This window comes from Protopterus annectens, chromosome 13.part0 (genome assembly GCF_019279795.1).
Source record: "Protopterus annectens isolate FY-2018-M chromosome 13.part0, PAN1.0, whole genome shotgun sequence".
Taxonomy (NCBI): Eukaryota; Metazoa; Chordata; order Ceratodontiformes; family Protopteridae; genus Protopterus; species Protopterus annectens.
In genome coordinates, this window is record NC_056747.1 from 204,427,147 (window position 1) to 204,450,523 (window position 23,377).

Sequence of the window (23,377 nt, forward strand, 5' to 3'; positions counted from 1 at the left end):
CATATGTATAAGCAGAAAACTGTAAAAGCAACCTTAAAACATAATAACCAGAATAAATATGATTTTTTTAATGTTGTATAAAAAGCTTGCAATATCTAAGTAACCATTCAAGTAGCATGCATACTGCCAACAGCATTTTCCTCATACAGATGTCTACCTGATTGCAATGTTGTTATCACTGCACCATTAAACTCATCTAGTTTGTTATTACTGTCCCTTCCATTAACACAAATTCCGTTACCCATGTTTTGCTACATACCATTACTCCTCTGTCCCGCCATGCTGGAGCTTCAGCCGAAATCTCCTACATTCTTGAAATAAGTAGAAGCACTTTGTTATAGCCCCCACAAATCCCTTGTTACACCCACTTATTTTCAAGTCAACAGTGTGTTGACAATGAGGTACACAATCATTAACAGTGCATATTCCCAATGTTGATTAGAGTAGTAGAATTTCCCTGGTGCTCTGGCCACATTTCCCCACGTCATTATGAATACCATATGCTTGTGGGACTATCCTGATTGACAAAATATAAATACAAAGATGAAGCCCTTCTGCTCTCCCTGGCACTCCAAATATTGCTGTAGTATGCCTTTGGACCTCATTTTCTCTGGTACATTTTTTAACATGGTAACTGATTTGTTTAAGCAGACAATCACTTTTGTCTTCGTAGTATCAAATGTCAATTTCTCCCATCAGTTCTCCTGAAAACAATATGCAACTAATAAAGTAAACAATACTTCTTTTTCAAGTATTGACACTGTGACTTTATAATCACTTCCTTCATTTTCAAAACAACTCCCATCAACAGCCTCTGTTATTAATTTGCTATATTATGCATGTAAAGTATGTTACTTCTTTTTCTATGGTAACTGTCAGAAGGGCTGCAGGAGGTTTGTCCATCTTTAAAACATCTGTCTTTGTTGCAGCAAAGGACCGATACAAAGTTGTTTTTCTCCAAGAAGTTACCCTGTCAGGGAAGGCTGTCATTGAAAACTTAATGTGCTAAATACTCAGCTTAATGTGTTTAGCGTGTGCTAGTTATTAATGTAATTTTAATTCATTTTCCCATGTGAGCAGCCTTAGTTGTTTACATGTCACATTTCTAGATGTCAGCTGCACAATTTTATTCCTTAATTTGTGTTGCAGCCGAAATATCATCTATACTACACAATACTATGTAATATGGATGAAGTTTCTAAATTTGTTATGCACTTTTACCTTTTTTTCTAAATGGAGAAAAGTTGAAAACTATCGCACACTCCCCTCTCACTCATAAAAAAATGTAAATAACTTTAAAAATAAAGAAAAACAGCAGGAAAATGTATTCAGCATATTATTGTGTATAGCCACAGTGGTGCAGCGGTTAGTGTTGTCGCCTCCAGTTGTGTGTGTATACAAATGTCTTTCAGTTGTCTTACAACACTGTTAATGATTGCTTTGCTAAGACTATTGCCTGCTGGAAGGTAACTTCCATTTCCCTTATTATTTAGCTACTTTTTACTGACTTGTTATTATGTATTGTAAATCTGCACAATATATCACACTTGTCAACTCTGTTTCCCTCCATCATTAGCTACTATTGTCTGCAATAAAGGCAACATTTCACTGTTTAATTTATATTGTAATACTCGTTATGATGTAGCAAAGATGGTAGTTGACAGTGGGTCCTGTACTTATTCACCTGTTTCTGGTCAATAAGCAATTAATTATAAAATAAATAAATTAAAATTGTTCTGCTGCATAGAAAATAATGTAATTGTGAGTTAAATGGTAGGTTAATCAGTTTGTAAGATAAGTGATAAGGGAAATCTGTATCTGCAACTATAAGCATTCTTTATCTTTCTAATTGTGTTAATTAATATCATATGTATGCAAAACAGCCTACATACATAGGATGAGGTATGTAGTATTAGAAGCATATAGCTATAACTTCACAGTAAATGTTGATGCAAATTTCATATAGAGTAAAATGTTTCCTACTAGAAAAAATAAATATCATTATTAACCTTTTTGGTCTGCCAACAATAAGCTCAGAGAGTAAGAAAGTAAATAAATAACCCAGTAAAACTTTATTCACCATCATATTCATCTTTACAGGCCAGAACAAGGTGCTTCCTATACCTCAGTGAGTCTAACTTGCAAATTCCAGCCTGATAACATCAACAGAGTTTTCAACGAGACACTTTTTTACAGAGAGCTGAAAACCGTTACTAGTGGCTTTACTAACCTGGGTACCTATGACCTCCTGGCTGACAGTCTATTTGTAAATGGTAAGCTCAGAACATTGAGAAAAATGTCTTAAATGGATAACAAATAGTTATTCTGATTTGTAGGTGGGGCAGTTGTTGGCAAGGTACAGTGTAAATCAAACACAGATTATTTATTTTCTTCTAATGTTTGCAGTGATAAATCTGGATCACTGGATACTAGATTGTAGAAGAATCTCAGATACTGTATCCCAGTTAAACAAATCTGTGATTAAAGGAAAACACTTGCTGCCTTTTGTTCAGTAGAGTGCAAGCATTTTGAACAACTCAGCAGTCAAGCTAGAAAGTAATCTGTTGTTCCCCTGTAAACCATGAAATGGAAGCTGATTTCTTGGGAGACATAATTATGCCAACAGACTAGACAAGATATGTTCAGCTCCCTAATGAAATGTTGGCACTCTGTATTTCAACTGCTGACACTCCAAAAAACAGATAAAAAATGCAGGAGAACAGAGGATCTCAAACAAATCTCAACGATCTCAATACAAAAGCATTGGCTCAGAGTATGTGATCAAGCAACACTGAAAGTAATGTTCCCACTTTTTGCTGAGGCAATATTTTAAAATTATGCAATGAAAAAGCATCAAATTATGAGTCTGATGACAAGGAAGGCTGAAGACAATTTATTTCAATTAACATTAACATTAATTCATCATTTTAAAGTTTAAATGACTGTGTCGACAATAAACAAATAATGATAATGTGGAACATTAGGAACTTTGTTTGTTTGTTTGTGTCTTTCGACTTTTCCCGATTAGGGGTCGCCACAGCGGAACTCCAGTCCGTTAATGATTGGCAGTTGATTTTTTACATGCCGAGTTATGAGCCCTGACACACAACCTTCAACGAAGGTACACCCATTGATGCATGTATCCACGCAGAAGACACTCTAGCTGAGAATCAAACCGGACAGCGTCTTACTGTGAGGTGACAATGCTACCGCAGCACCACCACCACGGGCATAACATTAGGAACTTTGTTCTCACTTACAAAGTTCCTAATGTTAAGCCCGCGGTGGTGGTGCTGCGGTAGCATTGTCGCCTCACAGTAAGACGCTGTCTGGTTCGATTCTCAGCTAGAGCGTCTTCTGCGTGGAGACATGTGTCAATGGGCATACCTTCATTGAAGGTTGTGCATCAGGGCTGGTAACTCAGCACGTAAAAATCAACTACCAATCATTAGCGGACCGGAGTTCCGCTGTGTCGACCCCTAACCGGGAAAAGCTGAAAGACACAAACAAACAAACAAACATTAGGAACTTTGTAAGTGAGAAAATACAATAATGTTGTGTTATATGAAGAAATAAATTTCTGCAGAAGCATAACAAGAGATATTCTGCTCATACATAATCAGTATTATAGCTGTTATGCACAGAATGATTCACATATAAATATCACCTCTTGTTTATCCCATGTGTAGCTTAAACAAGTAGACCTATAAATCATTTACCAGCTGGTCATATTAATGTTGTCTTAAGCAAAACTTAAAATAGATTGCACACTGGAAAGCTATGTAATGATGTGTTGATAAAACAGCTTTAGTTCAGTTAAAATATTTAACTTGTTTCTGGAGAATATAGTGATAAAATATATTTTCACATTTTGTAAATATTATTGCTTAGAAGTTTGCTGATTACAAATTCATTCATATTTTTAGACTATAGGGAACTAACTGCTACCTCTGCAGCCCCCACTACAACTATCTCAGTTGCACAAAACATGGCATATAATATCGATTTCACAATCACAAACTTCAATCTTACATCAGAAGACCCCAACTCAGAGGAATATAAAGCTTTTCAAGCAAACATCAGAAGCAAGGTAAATCATTTTGTGTATTGGTATATTAATCAGGAAAAATTAAAAAAAAATTGTTGATGTGTTTATATATATGTGCACACACACACACATTTTATATATATATATATATATATATATATATATATATATATATATATATATATATATATATATAAACAACAGGACAAGGTAAACAATAGTGTTAAAATGCATATCAATGCTAAAGTACAAGATCCAGCTGATTATGAGTGGATCTTTTTAATCATTCAGATTATTTTCAATGTATGCCAAGATTTTTACCTGAAGAACAAACTGAATACATCAGCAGGTTAATTACCTGATATCCATTTTTCAAGAACATACACCTTTGTGTTTTATAATTTCATAAATGATTGTCATTTTTAATGAAACTTGAGGAATTCTAGCTGCTCACATATGATGAGACATTGAAAAGGGTTCACTTTTAACTTCTGCCTGTCATTTATATAGTAGCATGAAGTGTATTATATCAACAAGGTTTGCACATGAACACCTGCCTACGACAGTTTACTATAGCCCAGTTCATAGATGTGAACCTCGCTATAATATTAAGGATTATGATCAGGATTGTAACTGCAAACCAACTATTACCTGTTTCTGACATTGCCAGAAATTGACAAAAAAATTACTTCAGGAGGTGAATCATGTAAGACCGTACCTTACCGGTGCTTAGGTGTCCTTAAAGCACTTCTAGGAGCTGTTAAGATTGGGTCATCCTTAACAAACTTATATTTTTTCTGAATTTAGAGTGTATGTGCAGTACTCTATGTTCTACAAAGATATAACCGTTTGTGATGATAACATATCTTTGTAGAACATGCACTCTAAAGTAAAGCTCCAGGTGTGGACGGAACGTAACTCAGGTGTTATGCGCGTGGAGCATTATTTTCCTTCCTTTTTTTCTTACGTGTTTTTTTAGGAGATTTCGGTGAGTTTTTTATTTTCATTAGATAATTTACCATCTCTTGCTCTATGGCTCAGTGGTTAGAGTGCTGGTGTTGTAAAGCATGGCTCATGATCACACTGGGGACCTAAATTTAAATCAACCAATAAACAAGACTCATGTAATGAATAGGTTCCTAAGTCAATGTATTCCCAGCCTATGGAATGAATTACTATTACAGGTCAGTCTATTTCTGTAACTTTCTCAAACCCCCCACATATTTTCTTTTTCTTTCCACTTTCTTCAGTGAATCCAAGTGCTGTTTTAATATCACCACTACTTCATTTATGCTTGCCTCAAACTAGGAAGTTTACTTTTCTGTTCAGTGAGTCTTTTAGACCAATCAGCAATTTCTTTATCCATTTTATTTTGACATATGGCTAAGGCCAGCAAAAAACTTTTAAAAACCCCCTATCATTATATATTCATTTTCAGAAATCACTTGTTCTAACCTTATGACTGATTATTTCTGCACAGATACAGAGCTACATGTTTGCCTCTGTGGTTCTACACTCTCAGTAAAACCCGGGAGAGTGCCTTGGTTACTTTCTCTTGTTGCTGGTAGGCCATTTTTCTAAGCCACATTTCCAGAGAAGGCCTCCCTTACATTTCTCTAGTTTTCTAAACAGTCTGTCTCCTTTCTTACTTCCTTGCAATGACAACAAGCTATAGTTTTAATCAACCTCACACAAACTTTATTTTCACAAATTGTCTCCACAAGTATGGCACATAACTTTCAAAACACACAACTGTATATGTTACAAGTATTTAGTGCAGCTCCAATGCCACAGTAACCTACTTTTTACTGTTAGAGTAAGTCTCCATATGGGCACATAGATGGATTTATAACAATGCTTAGGAAGACTTGTTTTTTATATATATTTCTCATACAATTTACCACTGTTTACTAGGGAGAAGGAGCTCAGCCACCACCTTATAGGATGTAGTTCGATATTCGGTTCCACCACTTATGTGCAATGTAGTTATACATCACTGTTTTGTTTCCTTTCATTTCTCAACAAGGTGGGCTTATACCTTGACATACACCTCCCAGCTAAACAATAGTTTTTACGAAGTAGTGTGAATCACAGGTAGCATAATTATCTTTTATCTTAACAGAGCAATTATCAAATTTCACTGAGTTTTCAGTTATGTATAACCATTGCATACTGACCAAAACAGCTTTACAAAATTTCATATAACCACAGAGGAACCAGTAAAGCAGGATGATGAATGTTAGAAAACATCAGTAGAGACCTGAAAGAATATATCACAGCACAAAGAGGAAATAAAGCGTCCTATTCCCCTGCAAGAAAAATGTAAGAAAAAACTATCATAGTGGCAAGTCAGTGGCTTGAAAATAAAAAAAAATAGTAAAACACAGGACATTGTGATAATCAAAACATGCATATTCAGCACCAGCACATCTATAACAGATGAGCAAAATGCCAGAATTTGAAATAATCATAGCTCAGAGAGACTCACAAGCACACCATACATGTAAATACCCTCTTCTACAACAGGCAGTGGAAAAATAAATAAACAAAACTTGCTGTCTCCCAGGTAGAAACCATACAGTCACTGATAAGATACCAAACTGTCTGCTCCAGAGATATTTTCCATTAGTAATGTCCACTCTCCCATTGTGCATTAAGGTGTTTGTCCACACTGCACAATTACTGCTCTACGTGCTGATCAACTGGACAGATTTTGCCAGAGCGTCCAGATTTTTTCCTCGTATTTTTGGTCTGTTCCTTATAAAAACTGTGTTAATCACTGGGATGATCTAAGGATTAAAGTCACTAAATAATGACATGAATTTGAGTTTCAGACTTCATATTCTCATAAAATGTGCTTTGTCCAGATTTCTTGTGTTAAGAGGTTGAGAGGTATGCTGCTTTCCCTGAACTGTGTCTGTCCAGACCTTAGAAAGCTGGATCCTCAAGGAATACAAACAGTAGTACAGATAGCATTCCCTTCAGCAGAACATAAAGAGACATAACTTATCTATTTCTCCAATGTGCTTTCTAATGCTGATATATCTTTTTTTTCCTCTTATTCACAGTTTGGTGTCTTATCTACTTGTGGTGCTCCCAAAATGCTTGCAATATTTTTCAGATCCTCTGATAGGACTCCAAAGTGACATTTCATAGGTTGATAGGTTCATAGGTGTGTACTAGGCTAATGGCCCTGGAGCCTTTACAAGCCTAGCCCATAGGATTACCCTGGCATCGTGCCACCCGACCTTAGTTCCTAGTACCTCTGTCGAGTAAAGCCACTGGAGTGATCTCCGGGGTGAATTTTCTATTTCCCATCCACTCATCAAGATTCCTCTTGAAGAGGGACATTGAGGTGCTCTGCTTGACATGTATGGGAAGTCTATTCCATAGCATGGGCAGTCTCTGGGTTATGAGCCTGTCCCTCCAGCATGTTCTGTTGATTGTGGCAATGAGGTTGAGGTCTCTCAATTGTGTGGTGCGCAGGGACTGGGATTTCTTTAGATGTAGCATTTCTAACAGAGCTGGGTCAGACATGGCTTTGTAAGTCAAGCAGAGATCTCCTCTAAGTAGGCGATATGAGACAGAGAATAGTTGGAGGGTTTTGAGTCTGTCCATATAGGAGAAATATTTAAGGCCTAGGATCCTCTTTGTGAGGTACTTTTGTGGCCTCTCCAGTTGTTGCAGGTGTCTAGTGAGGTACATGCAAATGGGGCATTGTACTTGATAATTGGCCTAATGAGGGAAGAGTAGAGGGAGACAATGACCCTTTCTTCCTGGATGCAAAACCCTTAGTAATGAGATGTGCTACATAGAAGGACTTTCTGACCACAGTGGCAATGTGGTGGTCAAAAGAAAGGTTGCTGTCAACCTGTTTTCCTAGATCTCTTATAATGCTTTCTGTGTTCAGTGGACTACCATCAATGTGGTAATTCACCGGAACCAGGTTTTCCCAATGGGGATGACGACACATTTTTTGGCATTGAGCTTAAGGCCATGGTTCTGGCACCAGTCATTGGTCTCATTGAGGCCTTTCTGTAGGATGTCAACATCACTTGGAGAGTTAATAATAGCTCCCAACTTGCAATTGTCTGCAAACTTTGTCAGCCAGAGTCCCTTCGTGTTGGCCTGGACTTCAGAGAAGTAGATACCAAACAGGTGAGGACCCAGGACTGAACCCTGTGGGACTCTACTCGTGACTGGTTGACAGTCTGACTTGGAGTCAGTTACTTTCCCACTGTGGGTTCTATCTGTGAGCCAGTTTGCAACCCACCTAGTGATTTCTGCATAGTGACCCACCTAGTGATTTCTGCTGTAGTTACTGTTTTTTCTTAGTTATGTACTGTTTTGCTAGTTGCTTTCTAATTTCTGTAGCAGTTTAACTTTTTTGCCTTGATGTTAAGGAATCATTTATTAGACTGTTCATCATATTTTCCAAATTTCCTATTACCCTGACTAGGCCTGAGCCCTGCTGGTGACATAGAGGCATAAAGTTGTAACTATGCTCCAGGAGACCTGAGTTTGATTAAAGGAATTTGGTGGCTCATGTAAGGGAGGAGGATCATGCTGCTACTTGTAGGAGGGAGCTCTCTGCACATGTATTAGTTTCCTCAGAAGAGGGACTGGAACATATGCATGGCATGGGTCAAGAATTGGAAAACTGCAACAATAGTGATGATGACAGTCATGTGGGTCTGTGGGAGCAGACCCAAACACGGGGATGAGTTGTGCACTTCTGAAGGGATGTGGATTTCTCGCTCTTACATCCATGTGGTGGGCGTATGATAATACTAATGCCTTCAGTTGTTGGGAAGCAGACATGGAAATAAACTCTGTGATACCCACTTGTATGATGACTCTTCCAGATGATTCCCCCTAGTGGATTTGGAGGTGACCCCCCCCCCCACCACAAAAGAATGAACATGTAAAGGGAAAACAAGAATTAGAAAAAAATACTTCCTAGGGCTTTCATTCATTTTGCTACTTCTACTCAAAGATAATTGGCTGGTGCTGCACAGATATACATTTTCCGAACAATTAGAACTACAAAACTCTAATTACTGGCATTATTGATTGACTGCAGTCCCTAGTAGTTTATCAGAAAATTAAACATTTTATGAGAGACTGCAAAAATCAAAATAGTTTTGCAAAATCAGGGACAGATGAGAGGCAGAGCTTTGCCTTCTGACTGAGAGTGTGCACACATATGTCTGACTGGGAGCATGCACACTCATACTTCTGACTGGGAGCGTGCACATTCACACTTGAACACTTGCTTACAAACAAGTACACGTATACACAGTTACTTACCATATCCACATATTACTGCAATATTTTTGGCTGTTAAAAGACCATGTTAGTGGAGGTTTGTCCAGTACTGACCATGCCAAGGTCCAGGAGCTCCAGTTGCTCTATATATTCTCACTAGCACTACTTTTGGGACCGTGAAAAAAGAAGAAAGTGTAACTGTCATTAATGAAAACAGAGAGGACCCAAATTAAAACGTTGCACTGGAATCAAGAGACATGGGTTTCAATTTGTGATTTTTGTTTATTTTGTTTTCTTCATAATACCAACATTTATCGGGCCCCCAGCTAGAATCTAGTTAGACTTGTATTGGATCAAACCCTGGCAGAACACTTACCATGTGTAATAGGTATGTACCTGTTTTGCTGCTGGGTTCAGAAATTACTTTATTACAGTGCTTGCTAATTCAGAGAAGAAGTAGCAATAATTACTGCATTTTATTTGTGAAGACAAGAGAAGAAGGACCCCCTAGTGTTGAATTTCATGCATGTGGAGAACAGGAGGCATTCCATAGTCCCACTACAATGGCATCACTGTGCAGGCTGATGGAATTTCAGCTGGAATGTGTGGCAGGGAGAGTGGAAACTCTGTAGTTATCTTTCACCACTTAATATGAAGTATGGTAGGAATAGAGCAGGTAGTTAGAATGAAGTTTGTGTGTGTGTGTGTGTGGATTCTACAGCTGTTTTGTAGCATAATGTTGCCACATCCAGCTGCAACTTCAGCAGGACTACAACACTCAATATGGAAACCGGCACCAAGGGACAGATGGGCGATTAAGCAAAAATGTATGAGACATGTAACCTCTATGACACTCACCTCTAGGATTTGGAATTACTGAATGCCACATAAGCATAAAGCTCTTATCCCATAGTATGATGGCAAGAGTACAAAGGTCCACTTGGAAACTCATTTCACAAACAAAAATAAAATAATCTTTTCATTTGCCATGTTAAACACCTCCAAATTATGACTCAGTGAAGCAGTGACCATGGCTTTCCACCAATATGACATGTACCATACATATCCTTGTTTGTGCACTATTTCTTTTAATCCTTCTCCTAAATTCTTACCTTTATTCTTGCTGTCTCTACTTAGACCTCTTTCATGTAAACCATTGCCCCTTCCTCATTGCCTTTAAATTTCACTTTATTTGCAGTGTAGTACTGTGCTAAGGGCACTTTACTTAGTTACTGTGCTTAACTTAGATTACTATATGCATTATCCTTAATAAAAGCTCATGATATAAATGTTTTATTTGCATATTTCTAACTATTCTTAGCAAGTTAGCTCTATGTTTTATTACTTTAAATGTTTAGCATTTCAAACACTATAGCAATTTATTTTTAGGATTTATTAATTTAATGGCTTATAATTTTAAACGCAGTAGTCATTTCTCTCTAGCGCTTAGAATTGTCACCGTTTACTTAGGCATCAGTACATGCAACAGTTCTTCTTTTGGCTTTTCCCGGTTAGGGGTCACCACAGCAGAACTCCGGCCCACTAATGACTGGCAGTAGATTTTTACGGTGCTGAAGTGCCAGCCCACTCCACTCGACCGCGTGGAGGACATGCAGACTCCACACAGAAGGTACTCAATAATACTTTTTTAAATCTTCTAGACTATGGCTGAAATGGGCCTACAGCAATAAGTCCAACTACTTTCATAACAAACAAACATTTTAAAGTGTCCCACTATTTTTATTTACAAGTTCAAAATGAAGAGATAATACGGCTCTGACAAAACATGTAATAACATTGTCAGCTGTGGTCATCAGACTTCTCCCTTCAAAATAAAGTGTTCTATTACATGTTTGGATTTTTATATATAAAATCAACACTAAGTTTACAGTTTTGAATGAAAAATAATTAGATGTTTTACCTTTACTTAATCTCATATCATACATGATTTTATAAAATTAAATACATTACATCATAAAAACATGTCCATCATGTCAAAACTCAAAACATTCAGAGACAACTAAAATAATATAATACAGCAAAAATCTAGACTGACAAAATATAGATAAACATCAAATACTAGTAATATATTTGCCTCATTTGTCCAGCAGGTGTCAGCAAAGCTCTTAAAAACAAAACAAAAAAAAAAAAAACAAAGCAGACATGTCAAGAAAAGTGTTGCTAGTTAAAACATCATTAATCCCATCAGGTCAAAACATATACTAAAGACAATGCATGTAATTTTAAAACATTACATATATATTAGCAAATAAAATCTCTCCCCCTGGTCATAGTTCATTTCTTGACAGATATGTAATTTGAATACGAAATGTATCCCACTGACAATAAAGATTGTTAAAAAAGATATAACGCATGTAACTGCTATGATTTCATAAACATGCTCTCTGTATATTTCATATATGCTAATGTTTGAAAAAAGAAGCAATAAACCAAGAGGTAGATGACAGTATCGCTTTTCCTGTTAATCACTTCACAAAAACATTTCCCTTTTTGCTTGCAGTCCATAGCTATTGTTCTGCGTTATTACATTGTGCATCTTATAAATGTCGAGAAATGTTACTTTAGATGATCTTCAATGTCTCTTGTTGAAGAATCCTGTCTCCTCTAAAAATAGCACTAGCCAGCAGGGTTAACCTATTAAATAAATAAACGACTGGCGGTATCAATTCATCTACAACAGGGTGTTAATCCGAGAAGTTATTGCTCATACCACCCCACTGTATTTAATAGAAGGGTTGAAATGAAACATAAACATGGCAATGATTTGTCCAGGCAAAATAATTCTCATCAGAAGGGTAAAGAAAGATGCTGGCTATGAACTGGGTCCTGTTTTTAATTTTATTTTTGTGGCCAGACGTTTAAAAAGTCAGTGCATGTGTTGAAAAGAGGACACTTTTATACAGAAAAGTGAAACTTATAGTAGCAACAGTAATACCAAACTTGCACTGCGCTACAATGACTGGACTTGACATTTGTTTGCAGATTGTGTGTATTACTAATCATTATCTTGAAGTCACTGGTTTATTCTCCCATGTCCTTTGATACTGCTTTGTTTATGCAGTTACCGCAGTTGGACATAATACATCACAGATTGTGAATCCCTCAAGTCTGATGTTCCTGCAGTCAGAGACGGTGGATTTTGGCACTGTTGGGCAGCGGGCTGAAGCTGGTATTTGTTGATACAGACTGCATTATATAGGAGAAGCAGAATGAGCAGAATACAGGAGGGGTGATACTCTACTAAACATCTGTAGGAAGGATAAAATGCACATTATAGCAAAAAGGAGTTGGGAAAAGAAGGAACAGCATATGTAAGTCCTGAAGCTGGACCTGGAGCCTGAAAACATCCAGAATATATCTAAAAAGCAAATTGGAAACTGTAAAGGAATAAGAAATGTAATATTGGGTAATGGCATAATTTTAGCTGTACACTGGACTATACAAGGAGAAGTAATGTGTTTGTGAGGGCGTGGCTAGAGCAGAAGGTGAGACAGCTGAAGGGAGTGGAGTAATATGTTTGGCCTGCTTTCCAAAATGATAATGTGAGAGCTTATGCATTTGTGTATGTGTGTGTTATGTGCATGTATGCATATGTGACAGAGACACACACAGACACACACACACGTACATATACACACACACACACACACACACACACACATATACGCACATACATGCACACATACGCTCGCACACACACACACACACACACACACACACACACACACACACACACACACACACACACACACACACACACACACACACACACACACACACACACACACACACACACACACACACACACACTCTCAGTGTGTGTGTCTTTCTTTGTATGTGGTCAATATAATATGTATCTGTGTGCATATATATGTGTGTGTGTGTGTTGAATCTGGTCTGTGTATCTGTGTATGTATATAGGTGTCTCTGTTTGTTTGTGTGTATACTGGACCTGCCTGTCACCATGTTCAATTTGTGCTACATGTACCTGTAACCATTTATCAGTTGTGTGTGTGTGGGGGGGTTAATCTTCTGTTTAGATGTAAGGAAAGAGATTAAAGTACAAGTAAAGGAGGGAGAGGGTACAGGGGATCTTATGCATGTATTATGTATATATTTATGTTTTATTGACAAGGTTGGCTTATCTTATCTTATTTTTTGGATGGGGACAGTTCTACAATATAAACATATTAATAAAGCCTTTTGACACATCATGAATTAAAAAAGTCAAAGACCATGATTGGAGGAACTCCATGATCAGCCTCAGCAAGAAGCTGAGATCCCTCATAAAATCCTCCAAAGCTAGTTACGAAAACAAAATTGCCACTGATTCTAAAGGCAACCACAAAGCATTATATAGCTATGTCAAGAATCTCAATAGCAACACTCAGATCTGCTCTGAGTTACAGCACAATGGCACTAAATATACAGAACCAACTGATATTGCCAACATCCTGGCAGACAGGTTCAGTGCTAACTTTACCCCTCTCTCATCCCCTAAAGGGCCCATCTCTATACCGGAAGAATGCAAAGTACCTGTAATCACGGCTGCACAGCTAAAAAACACACTCTCCAAAGCCAAGAACACAGCATCCATGGGACCTGACAACATCCCAGGCTGCATTCTACATGAACTACAGAACGAGCTGTTACCCCACCTAAGTACCATGTTCAGTCATAGCCTCACCTCAGGCTTTGTGCCCATTGAATGGCGCACAGCAATGGTTATCCCACTCCACAAAGGGGGAGCCACCATGGACCCCAGGAACTACAGTCCCATTAGCCTGACAAGCCTGGTCTGCAAGGCGATGGAGCGTATCATCATGGAACTTATAAACAATGACATTGGTAATCTCCAAACTCTGGACCCTACCCAGGTCGGGTTTGTAAAAGGCATATCATGTCTCCTAAACCTGATAGACTTCTTTGAAGTGGTCACCAAAGCTGTAGATGAGGGTAAGGTGGTACACACAGCCTATCTAGATCTCGCCAAGGCTTTCAACACCATCCCCCATGCTGGAATTATAGACAAACTCACTAAACTAGGTATAAATTCCTATGTCACAAGATGGGTTGCCAACTGGCTCACTGACCAAACCCCCACTGTGAAAGTAGCAGACTCTAAATCTAACTTCAGACCAGTGACAAGTGGAGTACCACAGGGGTCAGTTCTAGGTCCTCTCCTGTTTGGTATCTACTTCTCTGAAGTACAGGCTAACACAGTAGGTCTTTGGCCAACAAAGTTTGCAGATGACTGCAAACTAGGAGCCATAATAAAATCTCCTAATGATGTAGACATCCTACAAAAGGGCCTCACTGAGACAGATGCCTGGTGTAAAAGCCATGGCCTCAAGCTCAATGCCAAAAGGTGCATTGTCATCCCTTTTGGTAAAAACTCTGCACCCATGAACTACCACATAGGCGGTAGTCTACTTCACACCGAAAGTGTGATAAGAGACCTTGGGACACAGGAGGACAGTAGTCTCTCCTTTGATAATCACATCACCACAGTAGTCAGGAAATCCTTCTACGTGGCACACCTCATTACAAAAGATTTCTCATCCAGGAAAAAAGAGGTCATTGTTCCCCTCTACTCATCACTCATTAGATCCATTATAGAGTACACTGCCCCTTTTGGTATGTCCCTCACAAGACATCTACAACAACTGAAAAGGCCACAGAAATACCTCACAAAGAGGATTGCCAGCCTCAAACAGATGCCCTACGGAGACCGTCTCAAAAAACTCCAGCTTTACTCTGTCCCATATCGCCTACTCAGAGGTGATCTCTGCCTAACATACAAAGCTATGTTAAACCCAGAGCTGTTGAACATGCTCCACGTAAAGAAATCCCTATCCCTCCGAGCTACACGCTCTAGGGACCTAAATCTTGTCACCACAATAAACAGAACATGCTGGAGGGATAGATTCCTGTCCCAGAGACTTCCCATACTCTGGAAAAAACTACCTATCTATATTAAACAAAGCTCCTCATTAGCACTCTTCAAGAAAAATCTTGATGATTGGATGGGAGATAGGAAATTCACTGCGGGGATCACTTCTGTGGCTCTGCTTGACAGGGGCACAGGAAAATAATTTTCTTGGGTGGCAAAAGCCAGGGTACCGTTTGGCTAGGCGTATATAGGCCCTAGGGCCAATAGCTTAGTACCTACCTATGAACCTATGAACCAGCTCAATCGCTGTTATAAGCGCTTTAACAACATTTTGAAAATTCAGACAATTAGTATATAGAGTATTTGAAAGTTAAAACAAATTAATACATTTATTATTCACACAGGTTTTTGCTGTTTGATCATAATCAGCTCCTACAATGCTAATAAAGCACATTTTGTTGAAACTCAGACGTGCATATTTAAAGTTAGAACACATTACCTTATGCTGTTAAAGTTATTTTTCTTTCTCTTTAAAAATTCTTACCTCGAAACCAATCCTGCCTTATTAAAATAGTTGCTATAAGAGATTTATTTAGGAAGGGTGAACGGCAATGCAGAGGCGTTATATGCATTTTTTAGTGAGATGAAGTAGAAAAGCTAGAAACTTTTGTCCCAGAGGACTATGATAGGGCAGCTGAGCTAAGGTTAGGCAATTTTATCACTGTTAGGTGTGCAAAGTCAGCATGCTTCAACCTGCATAGATGTTCTTTGGTTAACATTTTGATGACTGAGAATGGAGCATCCTCAGAATTCATCAACATGCCTAGCATGTGCTGTATGGCATATGCTAGAAAGGCCCTCGTCCCACAATGGGCCCCTTTGACAATTCAGAGACATGTGAGCTGCAGTGAGATAAGACCTCATTATTGTCCAATTTGCATGTATTTTGAATCACATTTATTACAGTGAGGTAGTAACCTGCAGCTTATTTAGGCAGCGGCATTCCCCCCCAGTCACCCTAATGCGTATACACACACACACACACACACACACACACACACACACTCACACTCACACATATATCACCACACAAATGCCAGTCTCTGTATCTGTCACTACCCTATCTGCCTTCTCATAGTCCCCCCACCAATAATTTGTCATTACAGCACAAATTTATTGGGCCACATTGTTTTAGTGTATCCCCCGACCCTCTGATTCCTGTACTGCCATTACTGCCAGTATGCTACTTTACACAAGGTATCATCCTTGGTGTTCAATGCCCAACCAATCCCCATTCTGATGTCAATGCAGTTACGGCACTTCACTTCTTATGCTATCCCTGCTGTCCAGTGGTTTTCCCCATCGTGTGATTGCTGCACTGCTGTCGGTGCCATTATGGCACTTTAACAAGTAAGCCTTAGTGCAAAGTCCATTCCCCCAGCCCCCCATCTCCTTTAAGATACTAGTGCCATTATGGCATTTTAAGATTAATCTCTGGTGTCTAATGGTCCCCACCATCACTTTCATGTTGGGCAGTTGAAAATGACCATTTGGCCAAGTTCAATATAGCAATGTGGTGGGGATGGCCATCCTTATCTTCATGACCAGGAGATTTGTTGAATAGCTCAACTGTGTAGATATCTTTCTGGGGGCTGTTCTCAGAAGTGAGAGTGAGCACATGTCTAATTAACATATGCCTCTCCCACAGGCATGCTTCATTAGCAGTCAGCACAGCTGTGGGGTCAACCCTTCACAGTGCTGCGCATCTTTATATGCGTATGTGTGTGTGAACTATCCAACATTGTGTAGATGTGTGTAGACGCCTTTCTGGAGGCTGTTGTTGGGAGAGTGAGCACGTGGCTAATTAGCATATGCCTCTCCCACAGGTACACCTTATTAGCATTCAGCAGAGCTCTGCAGCCAGACCTTCATAGTGCTGTACATCTATATGTGTGTGTGTGTGTGTGTGTGTGTGTGTGTGTGTGTGTGTGTGTGTGTGTGTGAACCATGCAGCACTGTGCAGATGTGTGTAGATGCATAGATGCATTTCAAGGGGCTGTTCTTTAGACAGTGAGCACATGGCTTATTAGCATATGCCTTTCCCACGGGCATGCCTCATTAGCATTTAGCACTATCCCAGGTTCAGCACTTCAGAATGCTACACATCTTTGTGTGTGTGTGTGTGTGTGTGTGTGTGTGTGTGTGTGTGTGTGTGTGTGTGTGTGTGTGTGTGTGTGTGTGTGTGTGTGTGTGTGTGTGTGTGTGTGTGTGTGTGTGTGTGTGTGTGTGTGTGTGTGTAGCACTGTGTAAGGATGTCTGCTAAATTGGGAGATGTATGGCAATATGTACACTTGACAGTATCTTCTGGAGTTCAACCCCCATGGTTCTGAGATTATTGAGTAATTTCTTCAATTCTGTTTTTGGAATTATAGTAGGGGATCTGCTGTTTGTTTTTAAGTTAATTTTATTTATGTATAGAATATTTTGGTTGGCAGATTTGAGCTGTCCGGTAGTGGTGGACCATTCTAATAGGTTGTTTCAGATCGGACAAGGATGGGTGTGTAGCATTTTGTGGGTACATGTTACTTGCTGGTGGGTGATCTTATATAGTGTAAAGGTTAATATTGTCACATCACAGCAAGAGGTTCTCCAGTTTGATTCTTGGCTGGGGTGCCTTCTGTGTGGAGTCTACATGTCCTCCCTGCATTCGCGTGGGTTTCCTCCAGGTACTCTGGTTTCCTCTCACATTCCAAAGATATGCATCTCGAGCATTTCTCCCCAGGCCTCCACTGAAAATAGGCTCTGTCCTAGTAGGATTTTACCAGTCAACAACTGTTAAATAAATTAACATGCAGCTCAGTTTTTTTGAGCCTGGTACAATAATAGATGCATGATTTTGAGCAGCAGTAAAATTTACAACAGTGGTACAGTGGTAGCGTTGTTGTCTCAAAGCATGAGGTTCTCCTGTTTGATTCTTGGCTGGAGTGCCTTCTGTGTGGAGTCTGCATTTCCTCCCCGCGTTCGAGTGGCCGCTGAAAGACATGCATAAATGGGCATACCTTCATTGAAGGTTGGGCATTGGGCTGGCAACTCGGCACCATAAAAATCTACTGCCAATCATTAGTGGATCGGAGTTCTGCTGTGGTGACCCCTAACCGGGAAAAGCCGAAAAGACAAAGAATTTTACAAAGAACCCATTTTGCAGTGTGTGTTTTTTTCAAATGCTGTTGTTCTGTACAAAAACATAGTAGGACTAAAAGGAAGTAATGCTTCTGCAGTTTTCCTTTAAGAATCTTTGGACTAGGTGGTGGTTTATACTATGAAAAGCACCATTTTTTGTTGTTTTAAGGAATTGCTTAACAGTTTTGTGAACACACTCCTGGAAATTTAGCTTATAATTCACTGTAACCCCCAGCTATTTCCATTTTCCATAGCATAATCATTTGCATGGGTATATTTGCTGCATGAATAGTTAATGATGACAGGTCAAAGCTAGGCTTTTTACTACTGTTTGTGGTAACAATATGAACTGTCTTATCTGTTTCCTTCTTAGTTAGTTTTGTTTTCCCAAGTTCAAGAGCTAACAGCATTAAAACCATCTTGAAATTTGGATATCAGAACTTTTATTTCATTAAATGAGTGTAGCATAGATGAGGCATTTGCTGATTGAATTATATGGATTCACTTGCTATGTTTGTGCTTGTATTAGATGAGCAAATTAAATAAGCAGATACCTAAAATTGATATTTAAAGGTATTTCAATGCTAGATTTCTGTGCACGTTGGCTGGGAATCAATGTGAGAGAGAAGATAGATGTCTTGGCCAGCTACAGGTGACATATTCTGAAGTCATGAATAACAAATCAAGCTACTACGAACTTGGTTTTAGAAACACAAATGATGAGAGAATTCTTAGAGGTTAAGCGTAACTAAGAATGTACCTGGTTCTAGAACGAAGAGTAATTTCTTGCACCCGTGTTCCAGAAATTGAAAACAATACAACCTTAAACAATGCACATGTAGTACAGAGAACTATGTTTCATGTAAGGACCGCACCTGTAAAATGTCAGGATGAAAAACAATACCTGTAGACCAGACACCCAGATATGTTAATATTTAGTGTCCTTACTCATTTCAGTCCCCAAGCAATTTTCTTCCTACAATGTAGATGCCACTGGGGGCATAGTCATGAAAATACATTGATACGGGGTACGTTTAAAGTTATTTTATATATAAAATATATAATTATACACAACATCATGTTTGTTTTGAACATTTCAAGTTGTTTTCAAAAGGAATGAAATATACACCCAGGAGAAAATTCAACTTGGTTGACACACTAGTTGAATTTAAATTATATATGAGAAAATTAAACCTGGGTGTATTTTTTCATAATCCAGGTAATAATAGTTTAAAGAAAAAAAGCAACTTTGCACCCCCCCCGATGCACAATACATTAGCTACATTTGATAAGGTAGTAACTAAGAAAATATATGAATTGTACAACAAGATACAAAAAGTTAAGGTCAATACAAACTGGAGCAGAGATGAAGACAGGGCCCTTTGTCAACTTTGTGATACTAACAGCATCTGGATAATGACACCGGACAAGGGAGGGGGAATAGTATGGTATGACTTGGATGATTATACCCAGAAAATATTTGATATACTCAAAAAATCTGAACAATATGAGACTTCATCCTTAAATCAAATCAACATAGCACATAAAAGGATAGACCTGTATCTAGAGGAATTCCTGTTGAACGTATAGATACAGATCTATACAGATTTTTGAAAGTGGATAATCCAGCATTAGCAACCATCGTAGGCATACCGAAAATACACAAGAGTATACATAATCCCCCTTTTAGACCTATCATCTCTGGAAGTAGGAGTAAAACTTTTCCATTTGGAAAAGTTATTGACCAATGGTTGAAGCATATTTACACTAAAGTCCAACATTTAATAAAAGATTCTTGGGACATTTTGGGAAGATTCAAAGCAGAATTATGGGACAGTAATTTGATATTTGTAACTATACTCATAACAGATTTATTCTCTTGTATTCCCAAAACTGATGGTATTATGAGATTTACCAATAGCATAAATAAACATTCACAACTCGAGTGGGACAGAATAGAACTTATCACTGAATTTATCAACATAGTACTAGACAACAACTATATATACTTTGAAGGGGAATATTACAAACAATCCCTAGGTGTAGCTATGGGAGCGGCATGTGCCCCCATTTATGCTAATCTAGTATTACTAGACTGGGAAGAAGAATTCATCCTAGATACCCCTTGGAAGGAATATATAGTATGCTATGTGAGATTTTTGGATGATATGTTCTTGTGGAAAGGGACTGCATAATCTGTAACCCAATTCATAGATTATATCAATCACAGTAGCCCTTACTTAAAATTTACATACAATCTTAGGATGGGAATAAACTATTAGGATACATTTATATTTAATGATGGAAATACTTTTCAATCTAGAATCCATAGGAAAGAAACTTTTTGTAATTCATATCTGGAATATACCAGTAACCATCCTTATACCCAGAAAAAAAGTATTTTAAAAGGGCAATGTATAAGGGCAGTCAGAATGACTACCCTTAAAGAGGACATGATTAAAGAAATTAGGTTCATAGGTGAGCTATTTAGAGAAAGAGGATATCCTGAAAACCTAATTAAAGACATCACTGAATATGTGATTAGCGAATGGGGGAAGAAATATGTCCCACTTTTAGGTAATGTTACAAACACCCAGAACATTACAGACAAGCACACTGACAATACTGGATATGAAAGGGCCTATATTTTGGAATTTAGCCCATATGTAGGTGAAATTAGAAACATCATTGAACAAAATTGGAATATATTAACAAGTGATGACACTAGGTATGGTAAAATAGGAGAAAAATCTTCTTTTGTATACAAAACGGACAAATATTAAAAAGATGATAGAATTCAAGACATCTAACAAGAGAGATATAGCAAAAAAGAATTTTGAGGGAACTACAAGATGTGGACATTGTAATCAATGTCATTATATCATGGAAGACAAACAGTTGTGCCTACAGAATAATATTAAGAGTAGAATATATTTCAGAAGGGGGATTGTCAGACACAACATGTCATCTGTTTAGGGAAGTGTACATCATGTTCCAGTTATTATGTGGGGAAAACGGATAGAAGGTTGAGAAATCGGATTTATGACCACCTCTATTGTATAAAAAAGAAAGACAGGAATAATGCACTATATAGGCATTTATAAGAAAGTACTGGATGTGATTCCTTCAAGTTTGACATACTGGAAGTTGTTAGGAGTGACCCTAGAGGGGGTAATATTAAGGCTATACTGGGAGAGAAGGAAATCAAATGGCAGATAAGAATAAATGCGGCCAGTACCCCAGGAATTAATGAACATATACCTACTAAACCTCTTATTAGAGTTTAATATATTTCATAGTATTCACTATGGAATTTATACATCAGTAATCATTTTAGGAAAGATGGATAGGTGTACAATTATGTATAAGTACACACAGTGAGAATATTGGGATCACTGCAAATACAGGAGCCATTTAAATTATTATTGAATATACATATTGACAGGATAGAATGTAATCAAATGAACTATTCATCCGAACAGGAAGTTTATGTATCAATTATGTTTTAGTAATATATTTAATATGTAAGCATATTGATTTTTATAAAATATTTATTTATACAAAGTATTTTTTAGAACTTCAATGTTAATTGATTAAATGAATAATTGATTGTCAAGGGCAGGAACAAATAAAGTATATAAGGGTTTGAAAATCATGATGAGTGTTCTGATGAAATCTACGGTTAGTAGAAGAAAGCGCTCAACCTGTTTTTTTAGTGTGGTACATTAAACTTGTTTTTATACCAATTGGACCGTGTCACTTGCTTCTTGGAATCTGTTTTTGTTCTGCATTTTTGGTTATTGTTGGGTTTCCTTGAAACTACTATTTGGAGGTAGTTGCTTTCTGTTAGTTGGGATATACTTGCTCACATTCCAATAGACTGGCCAAATGGTTGCTTGAAAACTTTTCTTCACAATGTAAGTCTCCTTTGAGAGGCACAGACAACAAAGTGTATCTGTACAGGGCAAGATAAAGTGTGATGATTGAAGGTATTAGAGGCACCCTTGTCCACATTCCAATAGCCGAGCTATAGCTTCTGGACTTTGTTGTATGTGCTCCTAATTATATTTACAGAAAAGTGTAACCACAAAGTCTGTTGTCTGATCCCTAAAACAGGGGAAAAGGTACAACAAAGATGTTTTTTGTAATGGCAGTCGCATCAGTAAAATCATGTAGCCAGGAGAGTTGGATCATCGTGGAATGCTGAGAGGCAACAGCAAAAATTAAGAAACTGTGGGCTATTATTAGGGAGTGAGTAAAAGGGTTGGGAAGAGTGGAGGAAGAATTGAGCCAAGCATGGCAACTTGTTTTCCTAGAGGTGAAACGATGAAAAACGAGACAGAGTTTATATGGAGGTGCAGAATGAGGCTGAAAAGGAGATAACATGGAAAGAAGCTTGGAAAATTTAACAGTGTGAATGGTAAAAGAAAGGCAGATTTTGAGAAAAAATAAGTGTTGCCTAAATACGTTATTTAAATTCATTGAGAGTTATCGGAATACTTTACCATAGGTCAGGCTAGTGGAAGAAAATAGACTAAGATATTAAAACATGAATTCTATTTTCAGAAAGATTGAGAATCAAAGAATCAGCACATGGCAGATACAGACAGCAAATCTTCCCATTGTCCACCCGTCTCATAAAACCGAATTCTTATCTTCTTGTTTTAATTCTAAATGATTTTGAGGGAACTGAAGTGTCTCGTGTTCCCAATAAGCTCTAATAGTGAGTTAAGTGGTGCACCACCCTTTCAGAGAATCAGCAAGTCCTTATTGCTCTATTTTCCAGTGATCATACAATCTTGCATGCTCAAGGGACTTGCTCAACTACCCAGTAAAAGTAGACAAACGTATGTCTGAAATTTCTGATCACTAATATCCCTTCATTGCCATATCCTGTTCCTTCCCCCATTTCATCAGCCGGATGGCACCATAAGTAGGAAGAGAAGGTGGAAATGGAAACGTGTGAA

At 38.1% G+C, this 23,377-nt stretch overlaps 1 protein-coding gene across 1 annotated transcript in view; it reads left to right on the forward strand.

Annotated features, from left to right (window-relative positions):
• The window catches only part of LOC122787872 (mucin-16-like), a 262,498-nt gene that overhangs the window by 193,948 nt on the left and 45,173 nt on the right, over window positions 1-23,377 (forward strand). The window contains exons 75-76 of the mRNA XM_044054789.1: window positions 2,101-2,273; window positions 3,927-4,090. Coding sequence (XP_043910724.1) covers window positions 2,101-2,273; window positions 3,927-4,090 — 337 coding nt within the window. The remainder of the gene's footprint in view (window positions 1-2,100; window positions 2,274-3,926; window positions 4,091-23,377) is intronic.